The 24,077-nt window shown below is 60.8% G+C and overlaps 3 protein-coding genes across 3 annotated transcripts; all 3 read left to right on the top strand.

Annotated features, from left to right (window-relative positions):
• The first annotated feature begins 929 nt into the window (after positions 1 to 929).
• Positions 930 to 8,345, top strand: CHLRE_02g142366v5 (uncharacterized protein). The gene is made up of 12 exons (XM_043060153.1): positions 930 to 1,831; positions 1,915 to 1,954; positions 2,024 to 2,165; positions 2,343 to 2,558; positions 3,070 to 3,186; positions 3,545 to 3,664; positions 3,830 to 3,895; positions 4,204 to 4,359; positions 4,706 to 5,038; positions 5,576 to 5,688; positions 5,912 to 6,009; positions 6,591 to 8,345. The coding sequence occupies exons 1-12, from the start codon at positions 1,723 to 1,725 to the stop codon at positions 6,812 to 6,814; spliced, it is 1,734 nt and encodes a 577-aa protein (XP_042927909.1). The 5' UTR covers positions 930 to 1,722; the 3' UTR covers positions 6,815 to 8,345.
• Positions 8,346 to 12,329: 3,984 nt separating this feature from the next.
• CHLRE_02g142346v5 (uncharacterized protein) lies at positions 12,330 to 17,387 on the top strand. The gene is made up of 5 exons (XM_043060149.1): positions 12,330 to 12,438; positions 12,882 to 12,936; positions 13,518 to 13,626; positions 14,064 to 14,180; positions 14,415 to 17,387. Exons 4-5 carry the CDS (start codon positions 14,095 to 14,097, stop codon positions 14,509 to 14,511), a joined length of 183 nt encoding a protein of 60 aa, XP_042927908.1. The 5' UTR covers positions 12,330 to 12,438; positions 12,882 to 12,936; positions 13,518 to 13,626; positions 14,064 to 14,094; the 3' UTR covers positions 14,512 to 17,387.
• A 2,812-nt stretch (positions 17,388 to 20,199) lies between these two features.
• Positions 20,200 to 24,075, top strand: CHLRE_02g142326v5 (uncharacterized protein). The gene is made up of 6 exons (XM_043060148.1): positions 20,200 to 21,075; positions 21,160 to 21,347; positions 21,423 to 21,530; positions 21,592 to 21,901; positions 22,007 to 22,537; positions 22,643 to 24,075. Exons 1-6 carry the CDS (start codon positions 20,407 to 20,409, stop codon positions 23,159 to 23,161), a joined length of 2,325 nt encoding a protein of 774 aa, XP_042927907.1. The 5' UTR covers positions 20,200 to 20,406; the 3' UTR covers positions 23,162 to 24,075.
• The last annotated feature ends 2 nt before the right edge of the window (positions 24,076 to 24,077 follow it).

Below are 24,077 nucleotides of genomic sequence, written 5' to 3'. Positions count from 1 at the left end.
TGGAGAGGCCAGTCGGGCGTGCATGGGGGTTGGCATCAAACTGGTCCTGCGTGGCTGCGTGCGTCGGCAAAACATAGCATACTGGCGCAAACCGCGACTGCTACGTATTAGTATTTGATAATGCCTATTGCATGTAAATAGGTGGCAGGGAAAATTCGGGCGGAGCGAGAAGTGCCTTCGCGGTCCATGGACAATTGACTTTCGCGAGGTCGCGAGGAAAGCATCCGGTGCCCGCTGATATGCAGTCTCTAAGGCAAAATATGTTGGCGGCAAGCAAAGCGGGGAAGTATATCGAAAGTTCTGAGCGACTTGCTGAGCCATGCCTGCCGACGCGCCAGAATGCCGAGAAGCCCCGAGGTCGCCCCCGCCCCGCGCCCAGCCCTTTGAGCGTGGGGCGCCGGGGAGGTTTTGAGTATGGCAGGAGGCGAAAGAAATGCTTGGGGTGTTTGGGAGCGTGACAAGGCACGCATGCGTGGCGCGGGAAATCCCGCACGGCCCCAACCCGAGTGTCCCTAGCCGATGCGCCTGCGCGTCGTAGCGGCATGGAGGCTCTGACGGGGCGTTACACGCCTAAGAGCTCCCAAGCGTACGGGGGCTCAGCCCATTTTCCAGCTGTACAAAGCTGACACCCCTTGTTGGACACTGCCCTGGTCACAGGTGAGCCCGGGCAGGCCCGGGTTAGACAGGTCGTGGGCCGCCGGTTATGACAATGCATGCGCCCGTACATGTGCATCGAACTGGGCAATGGAGGCCCAGAATGAGGTTTGTTCTAGTGCCGCGTGGCAGTAGGAATTTCAGGCAGGATGGAGCGAGGGCGGGTGCCGGAAGGGCCAGCATGGATGCGCAATCAGAGGGCCTCTTTCCAGTCGATTTAGTGGCGCCCTCTTGCGCGCACTCCGCTGATTTGTGGGGTCGCTTAAATAACACTAAATACAGTAGGACGCAAAGCGGGGCGGTGTAAAGCCGAGGTCGGCTTCGGCGACCTCGCCGGGGACGTCCTGGGAGTCGCAGCTCTCGCGAGGGGTGACACGCGGCAAACACCCAAGCTGCCTTTGGTGCGCCTAGCTAATTGTCAAGATAAACTGTAAAGGGGTCCTGCTAGTTAGTGTCGCAGACAAAAATCGCTGCTAAAGTAAGAGGCCCAAAGCCGATGATAAGCTTGTATGTGACGATGGCGAGTGCGACCTAACGCTTTGTCAAGCGCAAATGACCAATGTCATGTATGCGCTACTGCCATTTGAGAAATGGCTCCTGTCACACCAGTTGAACTCCGGTCGCAAAACTCTTCAACGTCTGGATGTGGCAACGTTTCGCCTGCTGGGCAACGCAGCCAGCAGCCAGCCACACGAACATGCATCACGCTATAATGAGGGCACTGACTGTGGCTGTATGACAAGCGGTAGCAGAAGCTGCCAGTGTAGCAGCAGAGAGCTCGTCGGACATGTCTGCAGGGTTTCGTGGAGTCGGACAGGTCTGCCTGGATGTCACGGGACACGGCTTTGAGAGCCCATGTCAGTAAACCTAAGCAGGTCACAGCCGCACCCAAAGTAGACGAAACAGACCCGAACCTTCCTTGTACCGGCTCGCTTTGCTTTGCACCTGGACAATTATGCTGTGCCTTCAATATCGCATCGTTGTTTTACACTCGGATAATAGCTGTATCCATGGATGGCTCGCGCTGTAGAGTTGAGCTTTGATCACAGCTAGCGCAGCGTCGCCGAAATGCGGACGATGATTGCTGCCATGACTACGCCTCGAGGCATGGCATCTGCGCTGCTCGCGTGCATATGGATGCTTACAGCGGTCTTGGCACAGCCCAGAGTGACGACAGGTCAGTGGGAGCTGTGCAGACGCGACTGGTTTGAAAGGGCGGAACCTGGTTTTGAACCGACACTTTCATTGCCAATGTTGCAGGTGTCCTGGATATCTTCTCTGCACTTTACATAGACCAACAGTAAGATTGATGACCGTATCATCAAGTTCGAAGTAATACAGACTGACAAGGTCGAGCGAAACTTCGCAGGGACCCTGCGTGCTCCGGCATTCACATAGAGACAGACTATGTGTACATTACGCCGAAGCTTGACACGGAGGAAAATCCTGCCTGGTCCGAGGTCATCTCTGGCAGCAACATCATTGGCGACGGTTCGGACGGTGGCTTCAATGTGAGCTTCGTGCAAACCCGTCGTGTGTTGCTGAGTCCTTCTACACTTGCGTTCATGGCATCGCGTGCTAGACTGTGCCAACTAACCTCACCATTCTCTAAAAGCCCCATGCGTGCACGCTTTCCAGTGCCTGCTCCCCAATACCCTCCCCCTCCTTCCCCTGGCCTCCCCGCGCAGATCCGAACCGGTGACTTTGTGGAGGTTGTCTACGCGGCGAACACCAGCAGGGTCACGGGCCGCCGGATGCTGTTGAGCGACCAGCCTGCGGTCCTGGACTTCCAGATTATCCAGCCGGGCTCGCCCAAGGAGGTCTTCACTGGCGACCCCATCCAGGTGTCCAGCTACATCTACGTCATCAACACCTGCGGCTGGCCGCAATCCACCACCACCGACGTACGCGGGTGGGCGGGTCGGCACAGGGCTCCCCGGTGGGCTGTCAAGTGAATTGAGCGCTGGCAGGGGCAAGCGGCGGGGTTTGCTTCCAAGGGGCGGCCAGGTGTGGCAAATGATATCGCTCGTGCCTGTGCTCGTGGGACATGGGGCGATCAGATGCAACGTTTGGCGATTCAAGGCGCGTGCATAGGCACCCGCGGCCGCGGCGGCTCTCCCTGCGCGCGGCTCCGCGTCCTGGGTCACATACCGTACGGGATCTCCATCACCTCCATCTCCAACTGGACGTTGCCCCCCCCCCCCCCACCCACGCACACCGCATGCATGCATGCCGCACGCGGCCGGCATCAAGCCCGCCCACCCTCGCTTTGTCCTCATATATGTCAGCGCTGTTACCCGGCCGCCAGCCATACCCACGCCCAACCCCGTGCGCATGCGGCCTTCCCTGAGCCAACCCACCTTACCGTCCGCCCTGTTTCGCTCCGCACCTTCCTCCCCGCCCACCTCACCACAGAAGCTCCGGCAGCTGTATTTCACCGGCAGTCAGAACATCCAGGACTACCATTCCACCTGCTCCTACAACAAAGTATTTTTCCCGGAGGCCAATACGCGCATCTTTGACAATATCAATGTGAGTGGGCACGGTGTGGCAGTGCACCCGCTGCAAGCCTCAGCAGCTGGCCTTGGGCTACCGCCTAGAAACTGGTGCCCACCTGGGGGCCTGCCGGGAGGTGACCAAAGTGGTGGCTCTGGACCGGGGTCATGACTCATAAGTGGAGTGGGTTAAAGGGCCTTCATCCGAATGGGATCCGCTTGCACGTGCCCGCCGCGGCCTGAATGCATGCCTTTGCCATCCTCATGCTCTTTCAGACAAGTGCATGTCCTGAGGTTTGTGCTTCCTGGGACGCAATTCCCTTTCTGATACTTGCACTCCCTGCCGGCGTTGCCTCCCCGGCTGTGCTGTACCGTGCTGGCCGACCTAACTGCAGGTGCCCTGCAGCGGCACGGTGCAGAGCGGCGTGCTAAAGTACAACTACGACAGCAGCAACAGCTGCGGCGCAGCGGAGCAGTTTGCCTGGCGCATGGCGGGGGAGGACCTGGCCCGCTCGGTGGGTGTCGTGTGTGGGTGTGTTGCAGGTACCGTAGGCATGCATTGGTGTATCACTCCTGTCACCATTCCGTGCATGCGCCCTGCCCCTGAACGTGCGTGCCGAACACAGCCCTACCTCCACCCCCTTCCTGCCCCCTCCCGCCCGCTCTGCCCCCTCCTGCAGCTGGGCTACGGCCCGGAGATGGACAGCACCCAGCGCCGCCGCCTCGTCGTGGTGCTGCCCACCTCGGTGAGGGAGTCAGGTAGACGGAGAGAGGCCCGGGGATTGCAGGCCGTGCGTGTACACCGCCACCCCGGTGCGTGACACTTTTTAGGCTGTGTGATGAGTGACCATAGTCGGACCGCTGGTGTGTGAGCGGTGGTACGCACGGGCGACATGTGTTGGAAATCCGGCCCGTGCCTCAAAACCGCTGCCGGTCCCACTTCACCCCACCGCCCTTCCTCCAAAATCGCACTGTCCTGAATCTGCTTCGCTTGCTTGTGTGGGATGGCGATATGAACCCACCGCCCTCCCTCCCGCGCCTCCTCTCCCCTTAGGTCAAGTGCGGCTGGGCCGGTCTGGGCTCTGTGGGCTGCAGCGGACGCTCCTGCTCTGTGTACATAAAGGGCGGCTACGCCAACAGCCTGCTGGTGCACATGCACGAGCTGGGCCACACGCAGGGGCTCAGCCACGCCGGCCGCGGCCTGGACGAGGTGTGTATGTGTGTGTATGTATGTGTGTGTGTTTATGTGTGTATGCGGGTGTGTATGTGTGTTGAGGGAATTTGAGGGACGAGGAGGGACGAGGAGGGAGAGGAGCCGAAGCGGTGGGAAGCGGGAACACGTGTGGTTGGTCAGACAAGGAGACGGAGGATGGGCGTGTGCCGTATTAACGTGTGCTCCTGGAGGAAGGAAAACCAACGCGCGCTTGCCTGCCGGCGTTGCAACATGCCAGCTTGCGCGCCAGTGTACGCTATGTGCGCAACGTCCCTTCATTGTGCCCCCTCCTTCATCAACCCACCACCCCACCCCACCACCCACCCCTTCAACGCACTCGTAGTACGGCGACAAGTCTGACATCATGGGCACCGCCGGCAGCTCCCCCGGCTACCTGTGTATGAACGCCGGCAACCAGCTGCGCGTGGGTTGGAACGCCCCCCTCGCCACGTTGACACCGCCCTTGGCCGACTTCAGCATCGTCGGCCGCCTGCTGGATGGCACCCGCACGGAGCCTGGGCGCTGGGAGCTGCCTGCAGCTGCTGGCACGGACACGAACCACCTGCTCCTAGATTTCAATTCGCGTGGCGGGCAGGCCTTCCCTAACGCCTTCCTCAGCTTCCGCGCGCGCGGCTCCGGCTTTGACAGCATCCTGTCCGCCGACATGAACAACAAGGTGTGTGTGTGGAGGGTGTGGTGGAGAGGATAGGAGAAGAGACGTGGTGGATGGGCGTGGGGTTGCTTCCATCATTTCCAATGGAGACCAGAGGGGCCAAATAGAGCCCAAGTTACGATACTACTTGGGGAGGAGGGGGGGCAGGGAGCGAGAGAGGGAACGAGGGAGGACCCTGCTTGCCACGTGACATCCTCCGACTGGCCGCGACCCCCCCGCACGCACACACACGCACACACACACACACACACACACACACACACACACACACACACACACACACACACACACACACACACACACACACACACACACACACACACACACACACACACACACACACACACACACACACACACACACACACACACACACACACACACACACACACACACACACACACACACACACACACACATACGCACACACACACACACACACACACACATACACACATACACACACGTACACACACCTACGCCTCGCACCCCGCCATCATTACAACGCCACCCCCACCCACCCGCCTGCCCACCCCCTCAGGTCCTGGTGCACTTTTTCAACGGCAGCGCCAGCGAGCGTGACTACAACCGCACCCTGCTTGTGGGCGTGCTGGGCGCTGGGCAAGCCTTCACCAGCCCCTTCCTCAACCCAGCGTGAGTGCCTGAGTGGTTCGGGCTGCGGCTGGCTGCTGCTGGGGTTGGGGAGGCTACTGGGTGGTTTGGCGCGCACACGGCGGGCCGGGCAAAGGGGTCATGTAGTACACGGCAATGGACTTGCTGCTGCCCATGCCCGATCGTAAGACTCGCTTGCTTGCATCGTGCTGACGAAGCCCCGTCATTTTCTGCTGCCCCGCTTACCCCGCTCACTGCCGTACAGCGGTGGCGTCAAACAGTACGGAGGTGGTTGGAAGGTCACTGTGATCTGGATCCAGAACGGCAAAAGCGCGCTGATCCAGATGTGCCGCATGTACGCCCGTACGGACTGCAGCACCGGCGTAACGCCCGCGCCCCTGCCCATCGCGCCGCCGCCGCCCCCTGTGGCACAGCGCGCACCGCCTCCGCCCCGGCCTCCGCCGCCCCGGCCGCCACCTCCTCGTCCGCAGCCGCCCGGACCTCCTCCTCCCCGGCCTCCACCCCCGCCCCGGCCTCCACCGCCCCGGCCTCCTCCTCCCCGGCCTCCCCCACCCCGGCCTCCCCCGCCCCGGCCTCCTCCTCCTCGGCCTCCCCCGCCCCGGCCTCCCCCGCCCCGGCCTCCCCCACCCCGGCCTCCCCCGCCCCGGCCTCCCCCACCCCGGCCTCCCCCGCCCCGGCCTCCCCCACCCCGACCTCCCCCGCCCCGACCTCCCCCGCCCCGGCCTCCTCCTCCCCGGCCTCCCCCGCCACGGCCGCCTCCACCCCGTCCGCAGCCACCCCATCCACTGCCGCAGCGCCCACATCCACCCAGCCCACCCCTTCCTTATATACTGAGTGGTATCGTGTTTGATCCCTTTCCGCCGTCTCCTCGGCCCCCTCGCAAAGCGCGCCCTCCCCCACGCCCGCCCCGCCCACCCCCCAAGCTGAGGTCGCCAAAGCCGCCCCGACCACCGCCCCGGCCGCCGAAGCCGCCCCGCCCACCCCCAGTTGGAGCGCCCACCTAGGCGCAGCATGCAGCGGGTGCCGCAATGGATCCGCCGCCTCCTACGAGGTGCAGCGGCATGGGCTGCCCTGCCGCCAACGGAATGGAGGGCTGCCGCCGCCTCAGCTGCACCAGAGGAAGGGTATACCGAGAGCATTCATGTGATCTGGGCGCCAATGTGGGGTGTATGTTTGCGTGCGCCTTCGGCACGCACGGAGCGCATGACTCATAGGTGTGTACAATAAAAGTGCCATAGGTTCATGCCATACGGCTGAATGTATGATTGTCATGGCAGTCCTCGAAGTCCAATAATTTCGACCAGCACGTATTGCTGCAGGCCAAACTTGTACCTATGTTCAGGAACGACGCTGTACATAGCGGTATGCTCACGTGCTAATGGCTTGCATGGCCAGTGCCAGGCTGCCAGCACCACATTCATCCCTAGTTAGTTGATAGCATGGTAAAACGCTTCTGGCTTACGTAAAAGAAAGTTTTGGTGGTTGCATGGCTGCCGGCTGTTCACGCCTGGCGAACGGTGTTCTGGTGTTACCGAGTGCTAGTGTCGGCTCGGCTGCTAAGCCAGGACGACAGCGGGCACTGTCGCACCCAAGCGCGACACCTGTTCCTGGCTGGTTGTACTTGCAGCCGCTGTAAGAAGCAGGGCGATGAGGAGGAGGAGCAAGCTGTGATGGCGTGAAGGCCGGGACTGGGATTGCAATATTGTGTTGGATTGTTGACGCGAGCGAGGCGTGGGCGCTAGTGGGCGTGCATTCTTTGGAGCCGTAAGGGCTAGGGCATCTGTACTGCCGTTACGCGCCCCGCAATGCGTGCGGCCCTGCAATGCCTGCAATGCGTGCGGCCATGTGGCTCCTCTCACTGGGGCTCTTGCCTACAGGCTCCCCTGCATGGTCGGGTTGGCCGTAAGCATCCATCGTGCGCGGTTTGCGAGCGGCAAGTTGATTCTCTCTTCAAGTATACGGTACCAGTAATGCGCTTGGGGACGGGGAGGCAGGGGTGCGGTGGGACAGGGCAAGGTAGGGGCAGGTTGGCGTAGTCCCAAGGCTGATAAGCTGAGCAACGAGTACCGCGTTGCCATAATCCAAGTTGCCATAATGCTGTAAAAGGCTGACCGTGAACTGAGCGCCTGAGGCTGAGACGGGCTGAGGCGAGCTGAGCTGCTTGCTGACATCCGCCATCACTGAACTGGCGCGGGGCTGCTCCCGGGCAGGGTTATCCAGGACTGTATACAGGGCGCAGGCAGCGGTGATCAGCAGAGCACTGGGCGTGTAGGCTTGTAGGCCCATTTACAGGGCCCACCCCGCCCACTCCCATTCGTTCCCCTCCAAAATTCCAAATGTGACGTGGTGCATACCGAAGTGCCATTGTGTGCAGTCCTGGTCTAGGGGCGCACCGACGCCACCTGGGGTTTGGCCTGGCACTGGATGACCTTGCAGACCTAGTGCCTGACACAAGGGGGCAGGTGGATCCAAAGTCGTAGTGCATGCGGGGCCATGTGCGGCCAGCTCGCACACGCGCACGCTCTTCTAGCCCCCGTGCAGTACACTCTTGTGCAGAGGGAAAGCGTCCGATACATGTTGACTCGGTGCGATGTTGACCGGCGGGCTGTTGGCATCGTGTCGATGGCGTTGGGGCATACGCACCCGCATACCCGGACCCGCTAACCCGTTACACACACCGTGGCCCTGCCTCAGCTGTCATATGCCGGCAGCCTAGTTTCCGTACCGTACCTTCTGAGGTCTTGACAGGCACACGTGCACAGAGCCAAGTACTCCTGGGCATTATGTGGCCGGGGGATCCCCTGGAGGTATGGGGGGTTCCCCACGGACCGGAGCGCCCCCCTCATGGGGAGAACCGCATGTACCGGGGCTCCCCCCTCGTGGGGAGGGCCCTCGGCTCCCCAAAATGTCGTCATCGCGGAACACCGCGCCCGCGCCCTCCACCAGCAGTCCCAGCCCTCCCCCCTTCTCAGGAGGGCTTCCCATAGCTCCCCGCGGCTCCATGCCTGCTCAGCTCGTGCCCGCCGGTGACGGCGCCGGGCACTCCGATTGGCCTGGACCGCGCGCCTGCATATCGTAACCTCAATAGCAGATGTCGGCATCACTTCTTGGACGGACTAGCTTTATGTAGCAGGAGTGCCAAAATGCCACAGTAGCTTGGACCAGTTACAATGTCACTTAGGGACTTCAAAGTTCCAAACCCTATAAGTGCAGGCGCTAAAAGGACGGATCGAATTGCGAAGAGGAAAAACCCGAATCAAGTTAGAGTGCGTGTGCGACCTCGCATTGAACAAAGCAACACTCAACAGCAAGTAGGCCACCACCAGCTAGAAGATGATGAGGGAGAGCAACATGCTAACGTGGAGATGCATATGGGCGCTTCAGCAGCGGATCCGCTGCCGCATGTGCACAGCGAGTCCGATGATGAAGAATAATAATAATATCTACGCAGGGCACAGGTGCCCGCGTGTCTTAAGGAGGAGTGAGACAAGCTCACCCCACCATTGGAAAACTTGATTTCCCTACCCCGGCTCCCCTGCGCGGGGGCCGCCATTGGCGGTCCCCTGGGTGCGGCCTCCCGGGCGGCATCGGGTGTTGGCAATGCCCATCTCTCGCTCTAGCCGGTAGTACAGGTTTGCGGTGCCCCGGAGTGTGGTGACGCTATGCATGTGGAGACGTGTGCAGCAGGCCTTGGCTGCCTGCGGTTTGGCTCCTAGGTCTTTGAGGAGAGTTTCAAGGGTACGGGGGACAGTGCCACCGTGGCCCAGTGTAATAACGTGTTTAGTATCGTAGTGCACAGTCCAACCTGCAGCTCGCATGGCAGTGGCAAGGGTGGCGTGCTGTGCTTGTTTTTGAATGAGCTTCTCGCTGTGGTGCAGGTCAGAGGTGTATCCAACTTCAAGGATGTACACTGGGTAGGCCCCTTTGTTGGCTGGTGGGGATGTCATGAAGCGTTCTGCTTCGGACCGGGGAAGGTTCGGGATAAACAGGATGTCAGGCCGCATCCTGTTGAGGTCTGCAGCGGGCACTTGCGGGCAGAGCCATGACGGCGGCCGCATGCCCGCACAGTACTCAGGCAGTTCAGCTCGGGAGGTGGCATCCATTATCATGTAGCCACCACCGTTGTGACCATGGTGTAGGCATTCGGCAATCGTCCGCACTGCAGTGTTGTGTTTGGCTATCCTAGCGCCAACGAGTTGGGGGTGCGCGCAGTGGCCGGCAAGGTGACCTGCGGTGCCACGCTCTGGGTCAGATCCGCGGCTGCGCTGGGTGTGGGCACAGAGACCACATTTGTCGCTGTCTCGTAGTTTAAACAAAGCCAGCCGGGCCGGGCAGATGAGGCCTCCCTGACGAGCATTCTGTATGAACCGGCGTAGGCCGTGGCTGGCGTCCGAGTTCGTCATGTACGCGTTACTGGCGCGTGGGTCAAGGCTGGGTGCTGCCTCGGCCCATTTCTCAGTGTACAGGGTTTTGTTGGCGTATCCACCACGGCAGCTGGGGGCCAGTGCCCTGGTGAGGCCCCGGTTTAGGTCCGACACGTAGTGCGTGGCTGTGCTATCGTCGTCCCTGGTGACCGTGAAGGTCGGCCACCAGTGCCGGGCGTGCGGGTCGTTGTCCGCCGGTTCGGATACATCGGCGGGTTTTTCCTGGGTGGCGACGGCAGCCGCCCCTTTATCGGCTTCCTCGTTGCCGTGTAGCCCGGTGTGCGAGATCACTTTAATCAGAGCGGTGGGTGCGCCCCGGGCGTGGCGTGCATGGAGCAATGCCACGACTGAATCCAGGAGGTCCCGATGTTTACTCAGATGCAGTCGCCGAGGCTCGTTAATTGCTCGTTTGATTAGGTACAAGCTTGCAACAGAATCTGATGCAATAGTGAGCTTCTTAGTTGCAAATTCTTTACCTTCGCCACCAAATTCTGCGAGGGCAGCACGAATTGCTGCCAGTTCAGCTCTCGTAATAGTGTTTGTGCACCCAGCGCCATTTGGATTCACGTAGACAACGCGAGAATCGCTGAACCAGGCGCAGGCGCCGGCAACCTGGACTTCTTTGCCATTGTCAGTTTTGATTTTGCTTACCGAACCATCTGTCCAGACGGTGCCATTCACGTCGTGGGCCAGAGCATGGTGGGTCTGGAATCGCGCGTTAGGAAAGCGTCGTGCTTCGTCAGCCATGGCGTGTATCGTCTTTGGGTTAGCGTGCTGGTATTTGGCTTGCTTTAGAAGTGAGTTTGGGAGGGCCGGGCAGGTTGGGGCCGTGGCCGTGTGTGTCCACGTGCGCGGGTCGCTGATGTGCGTGGGTGCGTTCGCCCCCCGTTTCAGTGTGTCCACGAGCCGTTTCAGGCGGGGGGCAAAGCACTGGAGTCCGGCGGGGTTCCCAACAGTGACCAGTCGGAGCCCCTTCTGGCGTTCAGCCTGGGTGTTAGTGCCCAGTCCTGTGTCAAGGCCCGCGGTGCCCGCGGACCAGTTGGCCAGCTCGTGGCAAAGTGGGTGTTGAAGCCACTGCGTGTGGGGGAAAGTGGCCGCTTTGGGGAGCGCCAATACAGTAAGGGTTGGTTCCTGTGAGTCACGCATAGCCTCGGCGCATGCGAGGGCCCACATGAGCGCCTTCCGTGCATCGTGGGGGGTAGAGGGGGGGTGGGCATATTGCAAGCCGGTCCATGCGGTCTGGTAGGCATCGTGCAGTGCGCCAAAGGCCCCATCAGCAGGGTCTCGTGTCCAGTATTCGTGGGCTGCAGTGGAGGAGTTTAGTGGGGACGCAAACATTTCCCGAATGTGTACTGCTTGTGTGACCCGCAGGCATTGGACGATGGCTGCTACTGTGCCTGCCGGCAGCGACACCTGGTGCATTGGCATGGCCTTGCGGTCCTGCTGCGCCGGGTCATAGCGGTAGCGCATGATGAGGGCAGCGACCGCTTCCTCAAAGGCGTTGGGCCGCTGGTTGCCGGTGTGCCTGAAGTGCTCCCACAGGGTAAGGAGGCGGGGGTAGGTGATGGTGCCCAGCCAGCGGCCACTGGGTTCATGGACGTGCGCCTCAGCTGGGCCACGGCGGGTGCCACCAGTGGTGGTAATTGTGTATGCTCCGGGGGCCACGATGTCCTTGTAGGGGTTGCACGGGCTTGTGGTGATGGTGGTGGTCGTGCGGATGTCACGCGCGCGGGATGCGGTATCCAGGGGCTCGGCGTCGTGGCGGCCTTGGCGCTGTCTGGCGGTAAGGTTCCGATCAGGTGCGGGGCGCACTGTTCGGGGCCGCGGGCCTTGGTTGGTACCGTTTGCTAGCCGGGTTTTGCACTCCTCCAGTAACTCCTCCCATTGTGGACTGTGTTTTAGGTCCCGTTCACGGTCCGTGCTCGGCGCCCACGTGACATGTCGTAGGAGTTTGGTCGTCCAGGACGAGAATAGGGGGGCCCCAGTGGGCTGCGGTGCTGCCGGCTCTGCAGCTTGGGCAGGCTCTTCAGGTGAGATTGCGTGGGCTTGGGTTTCAGCCGGAGGCTCAGCCTCGGTCTGCGCAGGTTGTGGGCCTGGGCGCGTCGCAAGAGGGTGCTTGTAACACCTGGCATTCTGGATAGTTGCGTAGCCCATGCGAACAAAAGCAGAGACAATGCCGGCCGGGCAAATGGACGGCTTCCACTGCACCTTCCAGTATTTTTCACGTGTCCCAGAGGTGTCCTCTCTGGCTTTGCGCTTCCGTGTCAGTTCTTTGTCCGTGACAGTTTGTTTGTTTTCGCTGTGCAGGACCTGTGCCAGTTCCTGTCCGTCATTGTCCAGGTCGTAGGTGAGTTGAGTGTCACCGTTAGTGCGGTTGTCGGCGGGCCGTGGGACTAGATCGTGTGTGATCCTGGCGCGGGCCAGTCGCCAGCTGGGACGGGCCCCGTGGCCTCCCGCAGCTTGCGCTGCCGGGGCGGTCAGGGGCGGCGTCGGGCTATCGGCGTCCATGGGGTCGTTGTGAGCGGCAGCCTGGTTGACTTCCATAGGCACTCCTGTGTTGTTCAGATACTCGCTTATGGCGTTGGGTTCGGGGTTGGCGGCATTCGCCGTGAGGCGGGATGTGAGGGCGGGTGGTAGCCCACGGCGCTGTTGGCGTGGTTCGACAGCATGTGCAAGGGAGGGTGGGTCTTGTGGGTGTGGGTGGCAGATCCGCATGTGTCCTGTCATGTCTTTGGCGAGCGCTTGGAATACCGAGCATGCCGTTTCGTACCCCCGCGTGCCCACCGGCAGGCTCTCATCGCCGTTGGTGAGCCGCAGGGCATGGTTGATGGCGGCGCGGTCCCCGGTGAGTAAGTCCTCAGGGGTAGTGCGTGTAGTTTCTGCAATGCGTGCGCGTTGCGCTGCATGTTTTGTAACGCGCCGTGCGCGTGTTTGGTTCTGTGGCCGGCGTGTTGTAGCCGGCTTGCGGGCTCTGGCCGGTGGCCGTAGGGAGGGTTGCGTTGCCCCATCAGCGGGGACTTCCGGTGCAGCAGCACCTTGTGCGCCGGGATGGGCCTGGGCCGCCCCTGCTGGAGAGGGGGGGGCTAGGTCGGCGGGGGCTTGCGTGGTGTTTGCTTGGGCGGGGGGCGCCTCCGGGAGGGGCTGCAGGTACCGGTCGAGGGGGTTGACCATTCCGAGAGGGAGGGGGTCCGCCCTCATGGCTAAAGCCACGATTGCGGCCACGTCAGGCAGTGCACGCTGTGCGGTGGTCAGGGGGGCAGGGCTGCCGTGGGCTGGAGCGTTTTCCCCTGCACGTGCAGCCATACTGAGAGCAAGGCTAAGCCTGTTCAGGGCTACCTTGTGCTTGTGCCGGACCCGGCTCGCTCCCATGTGCTTCTCGAGGTCCGAGCTAGTAATCAGGTGTTTGCCTGTGTTGCGGTCCACCAGGTGGCTCAGTTCGAGCCTCAGGTCCGCAAGAGGGAGGACGTATTCAATGGGGAGAGGTTCGACGCCCCGGGCCTCAGCTTCTGCCTCAAGGGCAGCGGCAATGGACCAGGTAGGCGCAGTAAAGGCAGACCCATTTTGGTACAGTGTGACACCGTACTCTTTTGCCAGGGTCATCTGTTTCAGCGTCGTAAGGTGGTGTGACCTATGGGCTGGGAGAAGGTGGGCCTGTGTGGGGCCAGCTATGCTTGCCTGGCGCGGCAGAAGGGCTCGGGTTACTATCCCAAGACGGCCCGAGTCATTTAGGGCAAGGACCAGGGCTCGCTGGGCCACGCGCGCGTATTGCGGCAGGAGGGAGCCCAGGCCCAAGCCGTATTCGTTGGCGGGCAGGAGGGAGGTCCGGGTGGGGAAGCTGCGGGGGAGTCCGTAGCAGCGCTTTGCATAACCAGCCAGAGTAGTGTCGAGCGTTGTTATGTCCTGTTTTGTGAAGGGCATTGCTGCGAATCCATATGCAACTGTGGTGTGCACGCACTGTTGTATCATGCGCAGGCGTTGTGCCGGTGTCGCCAGGGATGTGGCAATGGCTGTGCCCTTGTCCTTCACAATCTCGGTGACTCTTGCGACATGTGCCGACCAGTCCAGCGAGAACGTGAGCTGCACTCCCAGGTACTTGTACGGCTGGGTCGGGGGGAAGTACGGGACAGGGGTCGTGCCAATCTTAATTGTGTTGGTCATGTTGCGGCGCATGGCGGCAAGGGTAGCTTTTCCTGTGGGCCCGTCAAGGTTGGGGTCCGAGCGAGATTTGTCGTGCCAGATGGCGGTGGTGGCACACTTGGTGTGATTGACACGCAGGCTCGCCCACTCGGCGTAAGATGCGATTTTGTCACATTGAACCTGCAGGTCGTCGAGCGAGTTGGTGAGCGCCGCCAGGTCGTCTGCGTACGCGGCGGCACTGCAATGGTATTGCAGGTTTTCGCTGGGGGTCAGGCAGCCGTAGTGGTAGCCCCGTCCGCCCGCATGGAGCCAGCGGACAAGAGGCTCCATGAACAGAATAAAGAGCACAGGTGAGAGTGTATCCCCTTGCACGGTGCCTCGCTCTATGGGAATGGCGGATGTGCTTCCGTGTTCGGTGCGGATGCGGGTGGTCGCATGTGCATATAGGTTGCGGACTGCGCGGATCAGGTCCGTTGGCAGCCCAAGGTCAAACATAATTTGTAGTAATCGGTCCTGGTCGATTGTGTTAAACGCGGAGCTATAGTCCACGTATACCGCATAGACATCTTTTCCAAACAGTGCGGCATCCTCAAGGGCATGTACTAAATTTAGGACCTGCCTTTCGGTGTTGCAGTAGGCACGGAAGCCTTCCTGCGCTTCACTGAATAGCTGGAGGGGGCCAGCCAGTTCGCCAATGCCCAAGGTAAGCATGGACGTGTACAGCTTGTAGCAGGTATTTGCGAGCGCAATGGGCCGTTTGTTTTTTATGTCCAGGGCGTCTCCAGGTTTGGGGAGTAGCACGGTCTCCGATGCGGCCCAGGTTTCAGGTATTTGTGACTTGACGTACATGATTTGCAGGATACAGTGGAGGTTGCGCTTCATGCCCGATGGCAGGATACGGAGCAGTTCGTTTGGTATGCCGTCAGGGCCTGTCGCCTTGTTTCTGGAGAGGTGAGAAATGCACTGCTCAAAATTTGCCGTGTCTGCCATGCTGGGGAGCATGGAGTGTGTGTCAGGGTGCCGGTTGCGGTCCAGTGTGAATTGATCTGTTGCGTCGGCTTTCTCAAATGGGTAGCCGCGTGTGGCGTTGCTGGGTAGTCGGAAGTCCCCAGTGCGGGTGCCGCGTGGTGGGGCGGACAGCTTTCGGAAGTGGGTTTCGAGTATGGCGAGGATGCTGGTGGAGTCAGTCGTCACCTCCCCAGTTTCTGGGTTCCGGACCGCTGGGAGACCCCGTTCCATGTCTTCCTTCTGAAAGATTCTCTTGTGCCCCTGTGCAGGGCGCGTGGCCAGGGTATGTTGCAGCGCTGTGGCAGCGGCCTCTCGCTGGGCTTTGGCGCGGTCCGCCACTAGCTGGCGGTGCTCGGCCTGGCAGGCCTTTATTTCGTTCCGCAGCTTTGCCGCCGCATTGGCGGCGTCTACCTCAGGTAGGGCCTGGGGCCCTTGCGTGAGGTTTGTCAGTTGTGTCTTCAGGGCCACTTCCTTGTCCCATAGGGGCTTTAGCACCCGTGCGGTGGAGCGTGATGCGTGGTGTTTGCCAGTGAAGGGGGCTTTCCGGGTGCACTCTTCAAGGAGGCATGTTAGCCCGGTGTCCAGTGCGGAGGCAAGTTGTTCTGCAAGTTGGTTGATATCGGCCTTCTGGATGCTCGTGTCCTGTGCCAGGTCTCGGTGCATGACGCTGGCGGGGTAGCCTGTGGGGTCCATGCTGTGCCTCGTGAGTGCATGTTCAATTGATTGCGTTGCCTGCCTTGTTGCGGAATGCAGGTCGGCTGTTGCTTCCACCAAGGCTTCCTCAAGGCGGATAGCTGCGGCGGCCAGTTGCTTTTGTGTGACGGGCAGTGCGACCTCGGCCCATCGTTGTTGGGACTGCTGCTGGGGGGCTGGGTTCCGGGCGCCGGCCTGTGGTGCCGGCCATAGCTGTAGGTCCGCGGCTAGTAACTCTGCGTGGACTGGTTTGTGGTCAAAGTTGCCTGCAACTGTACTGGTGTATTCACGCGCTTCTGTGCATGCAGCGCGCGTGGCAGGGCATAGGAGGATGTCATCGATGCGACTGTGGTATGGGGCCATGCCCGGGCGCGTTTGTTCATATGACCATTCGGCAGTGGTAGTGGTGTCTCCGCGGATAGGGCGCAGGCCACTATCGGCAAGGAACCGCTGGTGGGCCCGGTCCGCCGTGTCGATGGGGCTGTCCCGCTCATGTGCTCGGGCGACGGCATTAAAGTCTCCCGCGGTGACTAGGTGGTGTCCGCACGCGTCCGCCCGGCCTACCACCTGCTGACAGTATGTGTAGATTGCCTTGCGGGTTTGCATGTCTTCTGGTGCGTAGATGCCCAGTACAGTGAGAGGCGTGCTCCCGGGGGTCTTAATTTGAACGTGTGACACATAGCCATGGAGTGTTGGTGGGGGCGTGTGGTGTGTGACACAGCCGAGGTCACTGTACCGGGCGGAGATGGCCACCGCTACGCCAGCGCTACCGCGCGCTGTGGCCGCGCGGGGAGTAGTGCTACAGTAGAGGCGGTATCCTTCATTTCGGAAGGCTCGCTTGATTGAGTCAGTCTTCCCTGTCAGTTTTGTCTCGGTTAGGACAACTATGTCGGCTTTCCACTGGGCTAGGTTGCAGAGGGTGAAGCTGAGGTTGCCGGGTTGGCCGGTGGACAGAATTTCTGAGAGCAGTCCCCGTACATTGTGGGTCACGATGTGTAGGGTGGTGTTGCTGCTGGGGGGTCTCATGTTTGTGTGTGCCTGGTTGGGTTCCATGTGGGCGTGGTTGCGTGCAGTGGGCCGTACTAGCCAGTTAAGGATAGTTTGTCGGGTGCCTGTCGTGTTGAGTCGGGGTGCTATGCCGGCATTTGCATTGTGTGGCTGCGCGGGTGCGGTAGTGTGGGGTGCTGCATGCTGTGGCGCCCTGTGTGCTGCCCGCAGCGGTGAGTTGTCTTGGGCATGTTGAGCTGGCTCTGGTGCCGGCCTTCCTGTGGCGGCGGGCCCTGTCTGCACGGGTCTGGTGGCCTCCATGTGGGGTGGCGGGCGTGGTGGCGGGACGATCTCACGGAGTTGCCCAAGTGCGTCCTGAAGTGTTGCCGTGTCAGATGCACGCACCGCGTCAAGGCACCAGACCTCCCCATCAAGTGTGTTCCAAGTGTTGTCGTGTAAGACCGTGTTGTGGATAGGGCTGTTCACCGAGTCTATTACTCTCCATTGTCCTGCTTCGTAACGCACAGCAATTGTGTGTCGCACAGTGTACTGGTGGACGGTAAAGCCGCGAGTTCGGGCGGCTACCGGAAGGCTCTCTAGGACCTTTTCTTTGCTGATGTCGCCGTTGAGTCGCGGAAAGTGGGTTCGGCGCATAATCAGCTTCCTGTTGGGGTAGGCGAATATGTTGCTGATGGTGGCATTGTGGTACAGGTAGTGGTTCAGGAGAAATTCGCTGAAGGCGCCACTGTTGGGGCAGTAGCATTCTTTCCAGAACAGGGCATTCGGGTCTTGCGTGGCTGTGAGGTGAGCGTGCACTCGTTTAGCGTAAGAGAGGACATCCAGGGGGTCGAGCCATGCGAGCCCCAAAGAGTTGTTGAGGGCGTGGACACTGCAGAAGTGTTGCCGCTGTGTTTCACGGTATGTGGTGTTGGAGTTTGGCGGCCAGTGCAGTGCGGCTGGTGGTCGGATGTTCACTGCCGCATGCGTGCGAGGGTCGGCGGGCGCCGGCGGGGCTGTCGGGTCTGTGGGCAGCGCACCTCGCAGTGTTGGCTTGATGTAGGGCATGGTGTGTGTCCGGTTTACTGCATATGTAAGCGTGAGGAGAGTGGTTGCCTGGCTAGCAGTAAGTAGGCCGGTGACCAATGCTGGCCCCCAGAGTGCCGGCTGTGCCGGTTGCACACTGCAAGGGTCCGGCAGTGTGAGGTACAGGTTTCGCAGGATGATGGCCATGGCCGTTCCCCAGAGTAGTAGCTTCCGCCGGGCCCAGGTTGCAGAGGCTATCTGCCGTGTCACTTGGACCACATAGTTGAGGAGAGCTGGGAGACAGAGGACGGCAAGGATGGATGTCACTGTCAGTGCGAACAGGAGACCGAGGGCTGCGGGGATGGCGGTTATCCCGAGGGCAAGCGCTATTACACACAGTGGGGAGAGAGCAAGAGTGGTGAGTGTGGGACCCCATAGTAGCAGGCTGAGAATTGCACCGTTTGCATAGATTTCCGTGTTGATGGAGGTAGTGTGGGTTTCGGTGTGCAGGAGGTGGGTCCAGAGCATATACATGGCCCCTGTCGCGGTGATGATGGCGAGGCTGACAATGGCTTTGTCAAGTATGGTGTGTAGTGCTTTGCCAGTCTGGGCGACTGTCTGGTAGGTGGCGAGTCTAGACAGGGTTGCAAGGTGTGTGCCCACTCTGATGGCGATAGCATGGCTGTGCATGGCTGCCCGTACATGCCCTGCTCCAACCCAGTGGAGGTAGACGGCAAGTGCAAGGTGCAGGCGAAGAAGTGGCGAGTTTTCCCAGGAGGCACTACAGTTGTGGGTTGGTTGGGGCCCGTAAGCTGTTTCTGCCATGGAGTGCAGTGCCGAAGCACCGGAGCGCAGCATGGTTCCTCCATGCCGACTGCCCAGGTCGCCCAGCGCAAGCACACTCGTTAACAGGCTCTCTCCAAGCAGCCCGATTGTCTTACTCGCATATGAACGGTATACTCCCTCCGCTGTGCATAACTTTCTCATGCCACTCCTGCATGCCTGTGCTATTTTCAGATTTGTAGAAAGGAGTCCCTCCCCTACCGGTTGCAAAGCAGTTATCATCACATTGCGTATGTTGGTGCATCCAGGCTTTGGCTTAACCTTTGCGCGCGACAGGAGTCCGCCAGGGCTTCGGTATTGCCTTCGTTCGGAGCTTGTCGGTTGTGGTTCTGTGAGCAAACTCGCATTTTCATAGAGCTGGGAATTAGCTGTATAATACTGGAGGCCAAGAGGCTCGGCTCGACCCCTTTCTGGGACGTCGTTGGCGAGCGGCTCTGAGGCAACTGGTATGTGCTTGGAGCTTATAAGCTCCTCAAAAGACGGGTGTTTTGCAGCAGTTGGGCTTTGCGAAGGTCTCTTTGGCGACATGCCGAAAGGTTCGGCGCCAGCACGCTTGCTAGCTGTGTAGCACGTCGTGTGCAGTATACTGGTATTAAATATGCCTTTCTGAGAGCAGCGATCCGACAAGAGCGTCGCGTTCGCGGGGTTCGAGTGTACTGTGAGCATCGAGTGCGCAGAGCTGAAGTTCTCCCTCCACACGCTACCGTGTGCGTGGTTAATTCCATGTGTCGCAATGGGGCCATCAGTGTGGCTTAGGGCTGGCAGCTGTGCGCCAGTTGCCCGGCTATTGCAAACATGCGAACATCCCCCTTTCGCCGAGCTCTCGGTGCAGGTCGTGAGACCTCTTGCAGACCACTTTTGGATTGGCATGGTACGGTCATGGTTGCCCAATAGCGCGAAAGCGCTGGAATGCCGGGGCGGTCCCCGGTCAAACCAGCGGTCGGCCGCGGCAGAGCCAGACGCGTTCCCAGCCGTGGTCGCGTTGGTTGTCAGCATGCAGAGTGCAAAGCATATCAGAACGCAGATACCTGCGGACTTTCGCTCCACCTTTCGCCGAGCAACCATTTTCCACATATTTCCTAGCGACGAGCTTGCGAGGTTGGTAAGAGGTGTATTTGTATGCATTCTTTGTCGTGTGAGTTGTTTTTGTCTGTCCGATGATGAAGACACCGAGCAAGGCGACGACGCATCAGTGGACGTTGCAGCTCAGGTCAGGGTCCGAAAGGCGTTCTTAAAGCACTACGCCTCGGGGGCAGACAGCCGCAGCCGCCTCCTCGACAGTGCCGCCGACACGCTGCGGGCGTTGGCCCAGGCCATCCCACGCACATGTCCTGGGTGCGGCGTGTCCGCGGTGTTCGGGGGAAAGCGATGTTCCGTGACAATTGTCACATGGGAGCAGCCTGTGATCGCGGAAATACCTGTGGGCTGGTGCACAACGTGCAAGCAGGGCTGCAACTTGCTGCCGGTTCAGGCGGACTGCGTCTCCGACTCGAACAGCGGGTGGGACCTCGACCGCGCTCACTCTGGCAAGAACGTTCTCTGGTGGCACCAGTCCGTGCTGCAGATGTATGACATCCTGTCATTCAGGACCAGACATCTCAGCGCAGACGCGTTTTGTGACGCTATGATGAACAGCTGGGAGCGCAATGGGATCTCCCGTCCAAGCTCTGTGTCGGCGACAACCCTGCGCCAGCGCATGCGCGAGGCGCTGCTGCTGTATATGGACTGTCAGAACGTCATCGAGGACTACCCGGAGGACACTATAACCGACTGGCCTCGCGGCGCCCTGAACAGCTGCCCCTGCTGCGGTGACAGCGTCACATGTGCAGCAATGGCGGTGGACGCAGGCGCCGGGCCAGCCGGCGGCGCCATGGCAGCCGGCGTAGCGGCTGCCGCTGCAGTGGCTGGGGAAACAGTGGTGGGCGCACGCGCCGGGCCGAGCGGCAGTGGCGGCGTGGCGGGTGTGGACATGGCAGGCGCCGGGCCAGCCGGCGGCGCCATGGCAACCGCTACTGTGGCCATGCTTGGTGCAGCCGCTGTCGCTTCAGCATGGCTGCTCACCGCATGCAGTCCTGAGGGCTCTGGTCCGGGTCCTTCTTGTCTCCACTCGGTGCACTTCGACGCATGCTTCAAGTTGAATTTGCTGGCGTTCAGAGGCTACGCGGCGCAGTACACGCAGCTTGCACGCCGCCGCTTTTTCCTGCCCAACACGCTCATCCAGCAGGTACTTGCAGACGGCACGGCTTCGCAGCAGATTGGAGCAACCCACTGCTCCAACTTCAACGCCGATAAGGTCAGTAGTGTGGAATGAGTGACGTACCAGCACCATGGCCTAACAGAACCTTACAGCCCTAACCCGACCCCTCTGACCCAACAGGTGCTTGCAGCCGAGTCACGCAAGAACCTGATCACGGCAGTCGGGGCTGTGCTATGCCGGCACGGTATGCTGCTGCGGTTGATGAACCTATTCGGAGGCGAACGTCATGCCTACGCTACGACTGCGGCGTTGTCTCTCCTGAGCGCTGGAACAGCGGTGCAGTTCTGGTGGTACGACATTGCTTGCAGGTGGGTTTGCTCCTGTAGGGCTTCTGCTTCCGTTCCATACAGTTACGCTAACTTTTGCGACTGCAATGAATGCAGGTGGGGCAAATCCTACACCAAATGGCTGGGACGGCAAGCTCCAGAGCTGCAGCAGCTGGGCGCAGGCCTGCGACCCCTAATCCCGCCGTGGCATCGGTACGCCCACAGGTGAGTGGCTATCACTTCTTACCCTGGCGATGACTAACAATGTCATGTGTACTGTTTGCAGCCTCGCCTGCCAGAAGGCATTTGGTCACGCCAGCGTAGGTGGTGTGGGGCAGGGCACTGGGGAGCCGGCTGAGATCTTCAACAGCGTCATTGGGCCGCATGGCGGGGTCACCCAGTACATGAGTCCGGCGAATAGGGAGGCGCATCTGGAGCGTGTGTGCCGCCTGTACTGCCGGGACGTTTTGGAGGACATGCCGATGCGGCTCTGGCGCATGCGTGAGCGTGCGAAGGCGGTCCTGTCCAGTGCGCGGCAGCGCGTTGACGACCTGGAGGCAGCCCTTGCAAAGGAGATGAGCTGCGAGGTCGAGGAGGTGTGTAATTAGCTTGGTGGGGGGCTTGCTTTGAGAAGTCTTCATGTTCTGAACCTTTAGTTACAAGTTACTTATAGCCTCCACCTTCGCCACTTGTCCGAGCAGGTACGACAGCGCCTGCAGCAGCCCGCAATGGAGCCCGTTGCGGGCACCGGTGCGGGCGCAGGCGCAGGCACAGCGGCAGCCGCAGCCGCAGCCGCAGCCGCGGGCACCGGCGTAGGCGCGGGCGCCGGCACGGGCGAGGGCATGGGCGAGGGCACGGCCGCGGGCGCGGGCACGGGCGAGGGCACGGCCGTGGGCGCGGGCACGGGCGCGGGCACGGACACGGGCACAGGCGTGAGTGTGTCTGCTGCAGAGTATGCACGCTGCAGACTTGCCATCATGAAGCTGCAGCGTGAGGATGCGCTGGACGACAGCTCGGACGCAGTGCGTCTAGGGCTGCTATTTCCAGGCGCAGATGCTGTGCCCGTGTGGCAGCGACCAGTCCTCATCCGCTCCATAAAGGAGCAGGCTGCAGAGCTCGAGCACAAGAACGGGTACGATCCAGTAGCCTGGGGCCCAGGGTCGGTGCTGATGCAGGCAGCACTGGCGGCGCTGGCGGAGAGCGAGCTTGCGAAACTGTGTGACGAAGTAGAGGTACGTTCCGGGCCGCGATGCCCGCCGTCATTTTGCAATGCTTGTACATTCACTGTCACAACAATCAATCTTTACCTGCCTGTGTGTGTCTTTCGGTGCTGACAGGATGCCGTGTCGGACGTCGTTGCGCTTGGCTACGTGGTCAAGAAACTGGCAGGCCGCCGCCACCAGCAGCAGCTTGCGGTGAAAGAGGAGAGGCGGGCGCGGGAGTCCGTGGCCCGGCTGTGGGGCGATCTCGTCAGCTGGAGTAAAGTCCCCAGAGCCACGTCTGAAGAACTGCGGAGTGGCCTCTCAGCTGCGGGGGCTATGGGCAAGGCCCTCAAGAAGCAGGCCTTTCCGTGGGTGCCACGGCACGGGCGCCTAGGGGTGCCGAAGCTGGAAGCGCGTTGGCGCCGCGCGCAGGAGGAAATTGTGCGGTGCACGGAGGAGTTAGAGCTTATCACCAAAGAAAGCACGTGTGCGGTCAAGTACTACACGCACCGCGCGCGCCTTTTGACCCAGGCACAGTGCGGTGTAGAGGAGCGGAGTAGCCGCGGGCGGTTGCTTGGGCTGCACTTGGCAGCATGCAACCGCATGCGAGGAAAATTTGATGTGCTGTGCACGGTGGAGGCAGTGAATGACTGAGTAGCTAAGGTGGGGCACGGTGTAGACCATACAGGCAACGGAAGAAAGTAAGGATGGCGCGTGAGTGCTGTCTCTGGAACACTTCTGACGCTCGCGGCGGGAAAGCGGGCTGCAAGCATAGGCAGCTGGCCTGCACACTAACGTACTGCCGGGCGTGTGAGTGCTGTCTCTGGGGTATTGGTGACACTGGTGACGGGAAAGCGGGCTGCAAGCATAGGCAGCTGGCCTGCACGCTAACGTACTGCCGGGCGTTTGAGTGCTGTCTCTGGGGTATTGGTGACACTGGTGACGGGAAAGCGGGCTGCAAGCATAGGCAGCTGGCCTGCACACTAATGTACTGCCGGGCGTGTGAGTGCTGTCTCTGGGGTATTGGTGACACTGGTGGCGGGAAAGCGGGCTGTAAGCATAGGCAGCTGGCCTGCAGACTAACGTACTGCCGGGCATGTGAGTGCTGTCTCTGAGATATTGGTGGCGGGTAAGCGGGCTGCAAGCATAGGCAGCTGGCCTGCACACTAACGTACTGTCGGGCGTGTGAGTGCTGTCTCTGGGATATTGGTGACACTGGTGACGGGAAAGCGGGCTGTAAGCATAGGCAGCTGGCCTGCAGACTAACGTACTGCCGGGCATGTGAGTGCTGTCTCTGAGATATTGGTGGCGGGTAAGCGGGCTGCAAGCATAGGCAGCTGGCCTGCACACTAACGTACTGTCGGGCGTGTGAGTGCTGTCTCTGGGATATTGGTGACACTGGTGACGGGAAAGCGGGCTGTAAGCATAGGCAGCTGGCCTGGAGACTGACGTACTGTCGGGCGTGTGGGTGATGGGATGTTTCTGACTCTGGCGGCGGTGGGACCCAACGCTCTTGGCGTGCTTCCTGGAATGGTGGTACTGACATCAAGCTGAATCCTTTATTGCAGCT

The sequence above is a fragment of the Chlamydomonas reinhardtii genome, chromosome 2 (assembly GCF_000002595.2).
Source record: "Chlamydomonas reinhardtii strain CC-503 cw92 mt+ chromosome 2, whole genome shotgun sequence".
Taxonomy (NCBI): domain Eukaryota; kingdom Viridiplantae; phylum Chlorophyta; class Chlorophyceae; order Chlamydomonadales; family Chlamydomonadaceae; genus Chlamydomonas; species Chlamydomonas reinhardtii.
Note: the sequence above shows the minus strand (reverse complement) of the source record. Positions and strands in the feature narration are given on the sequence as shown.

Excerpts from the sequence above, each read along its gene's own strand:
- CHLRE_02g142346v5 (XM_043060149.1), top strand. The coding sequence starts at position 14,095 with ATGGCTGTGCCCTTGTCCTTCACAATCTCGGTGACTCTTGCGACATGT. Across the intron at positions 14,181-14,414 it reads AACGTGAGCTGCACTCCCAG|GTCGTCGAGCGAGTTGGTGA; the intron begins GTACTTGTACGG and ends TTGAACCTGCAG.
- CHLRE_02g142366v5 (XM_043060153.1), top strand. The coding sequence starts at position 1,723 with ATGCGGACGATGATTGCTGCCATGACTACGCCTCGAGGCATGGCATCT. Across the intron at positions 2,166-2,342 it reads GTTCGGACGGTGGCTTCAAT|ATCCGAACCGGTGACTTTGT; the intron begins GTGAGCTTCGTG and ends CTCCCCGCGCAG. Across the intron at positions 3,896-4,203 it reads TCGTGGTGCTGCCCACCTCG|GTCAAGTGCGGCTGGGCCGG; the intron begins GTGAGGGAGTCA and ends CTCTCCCCTTAG.
- CHLRE_02g142326v5 (XM_043060148.1), top strand. The coding sequence starts at position 20,407 with ATGATGAACAGCTGGGAGCGCAATGGGATCTCCCGTCCAAGCTCTGTG. Across the intron at positions 21,531-21,591 it reads TGGCATCGGTACGCCCACAG|CCTCGCCTGCCAGAAGGCAT; the intron begins GTGAGTGGCTAT and ends TACTGTTTGCAG. Across the intron at positions 21,902-22,006 it reads TGAGCTGCGAGGTCGAGGAG|GTACGACAGCGCCTGCAGCA; the intron begins GTGTGTAATTAG and ends TTGTCCGAGCAG.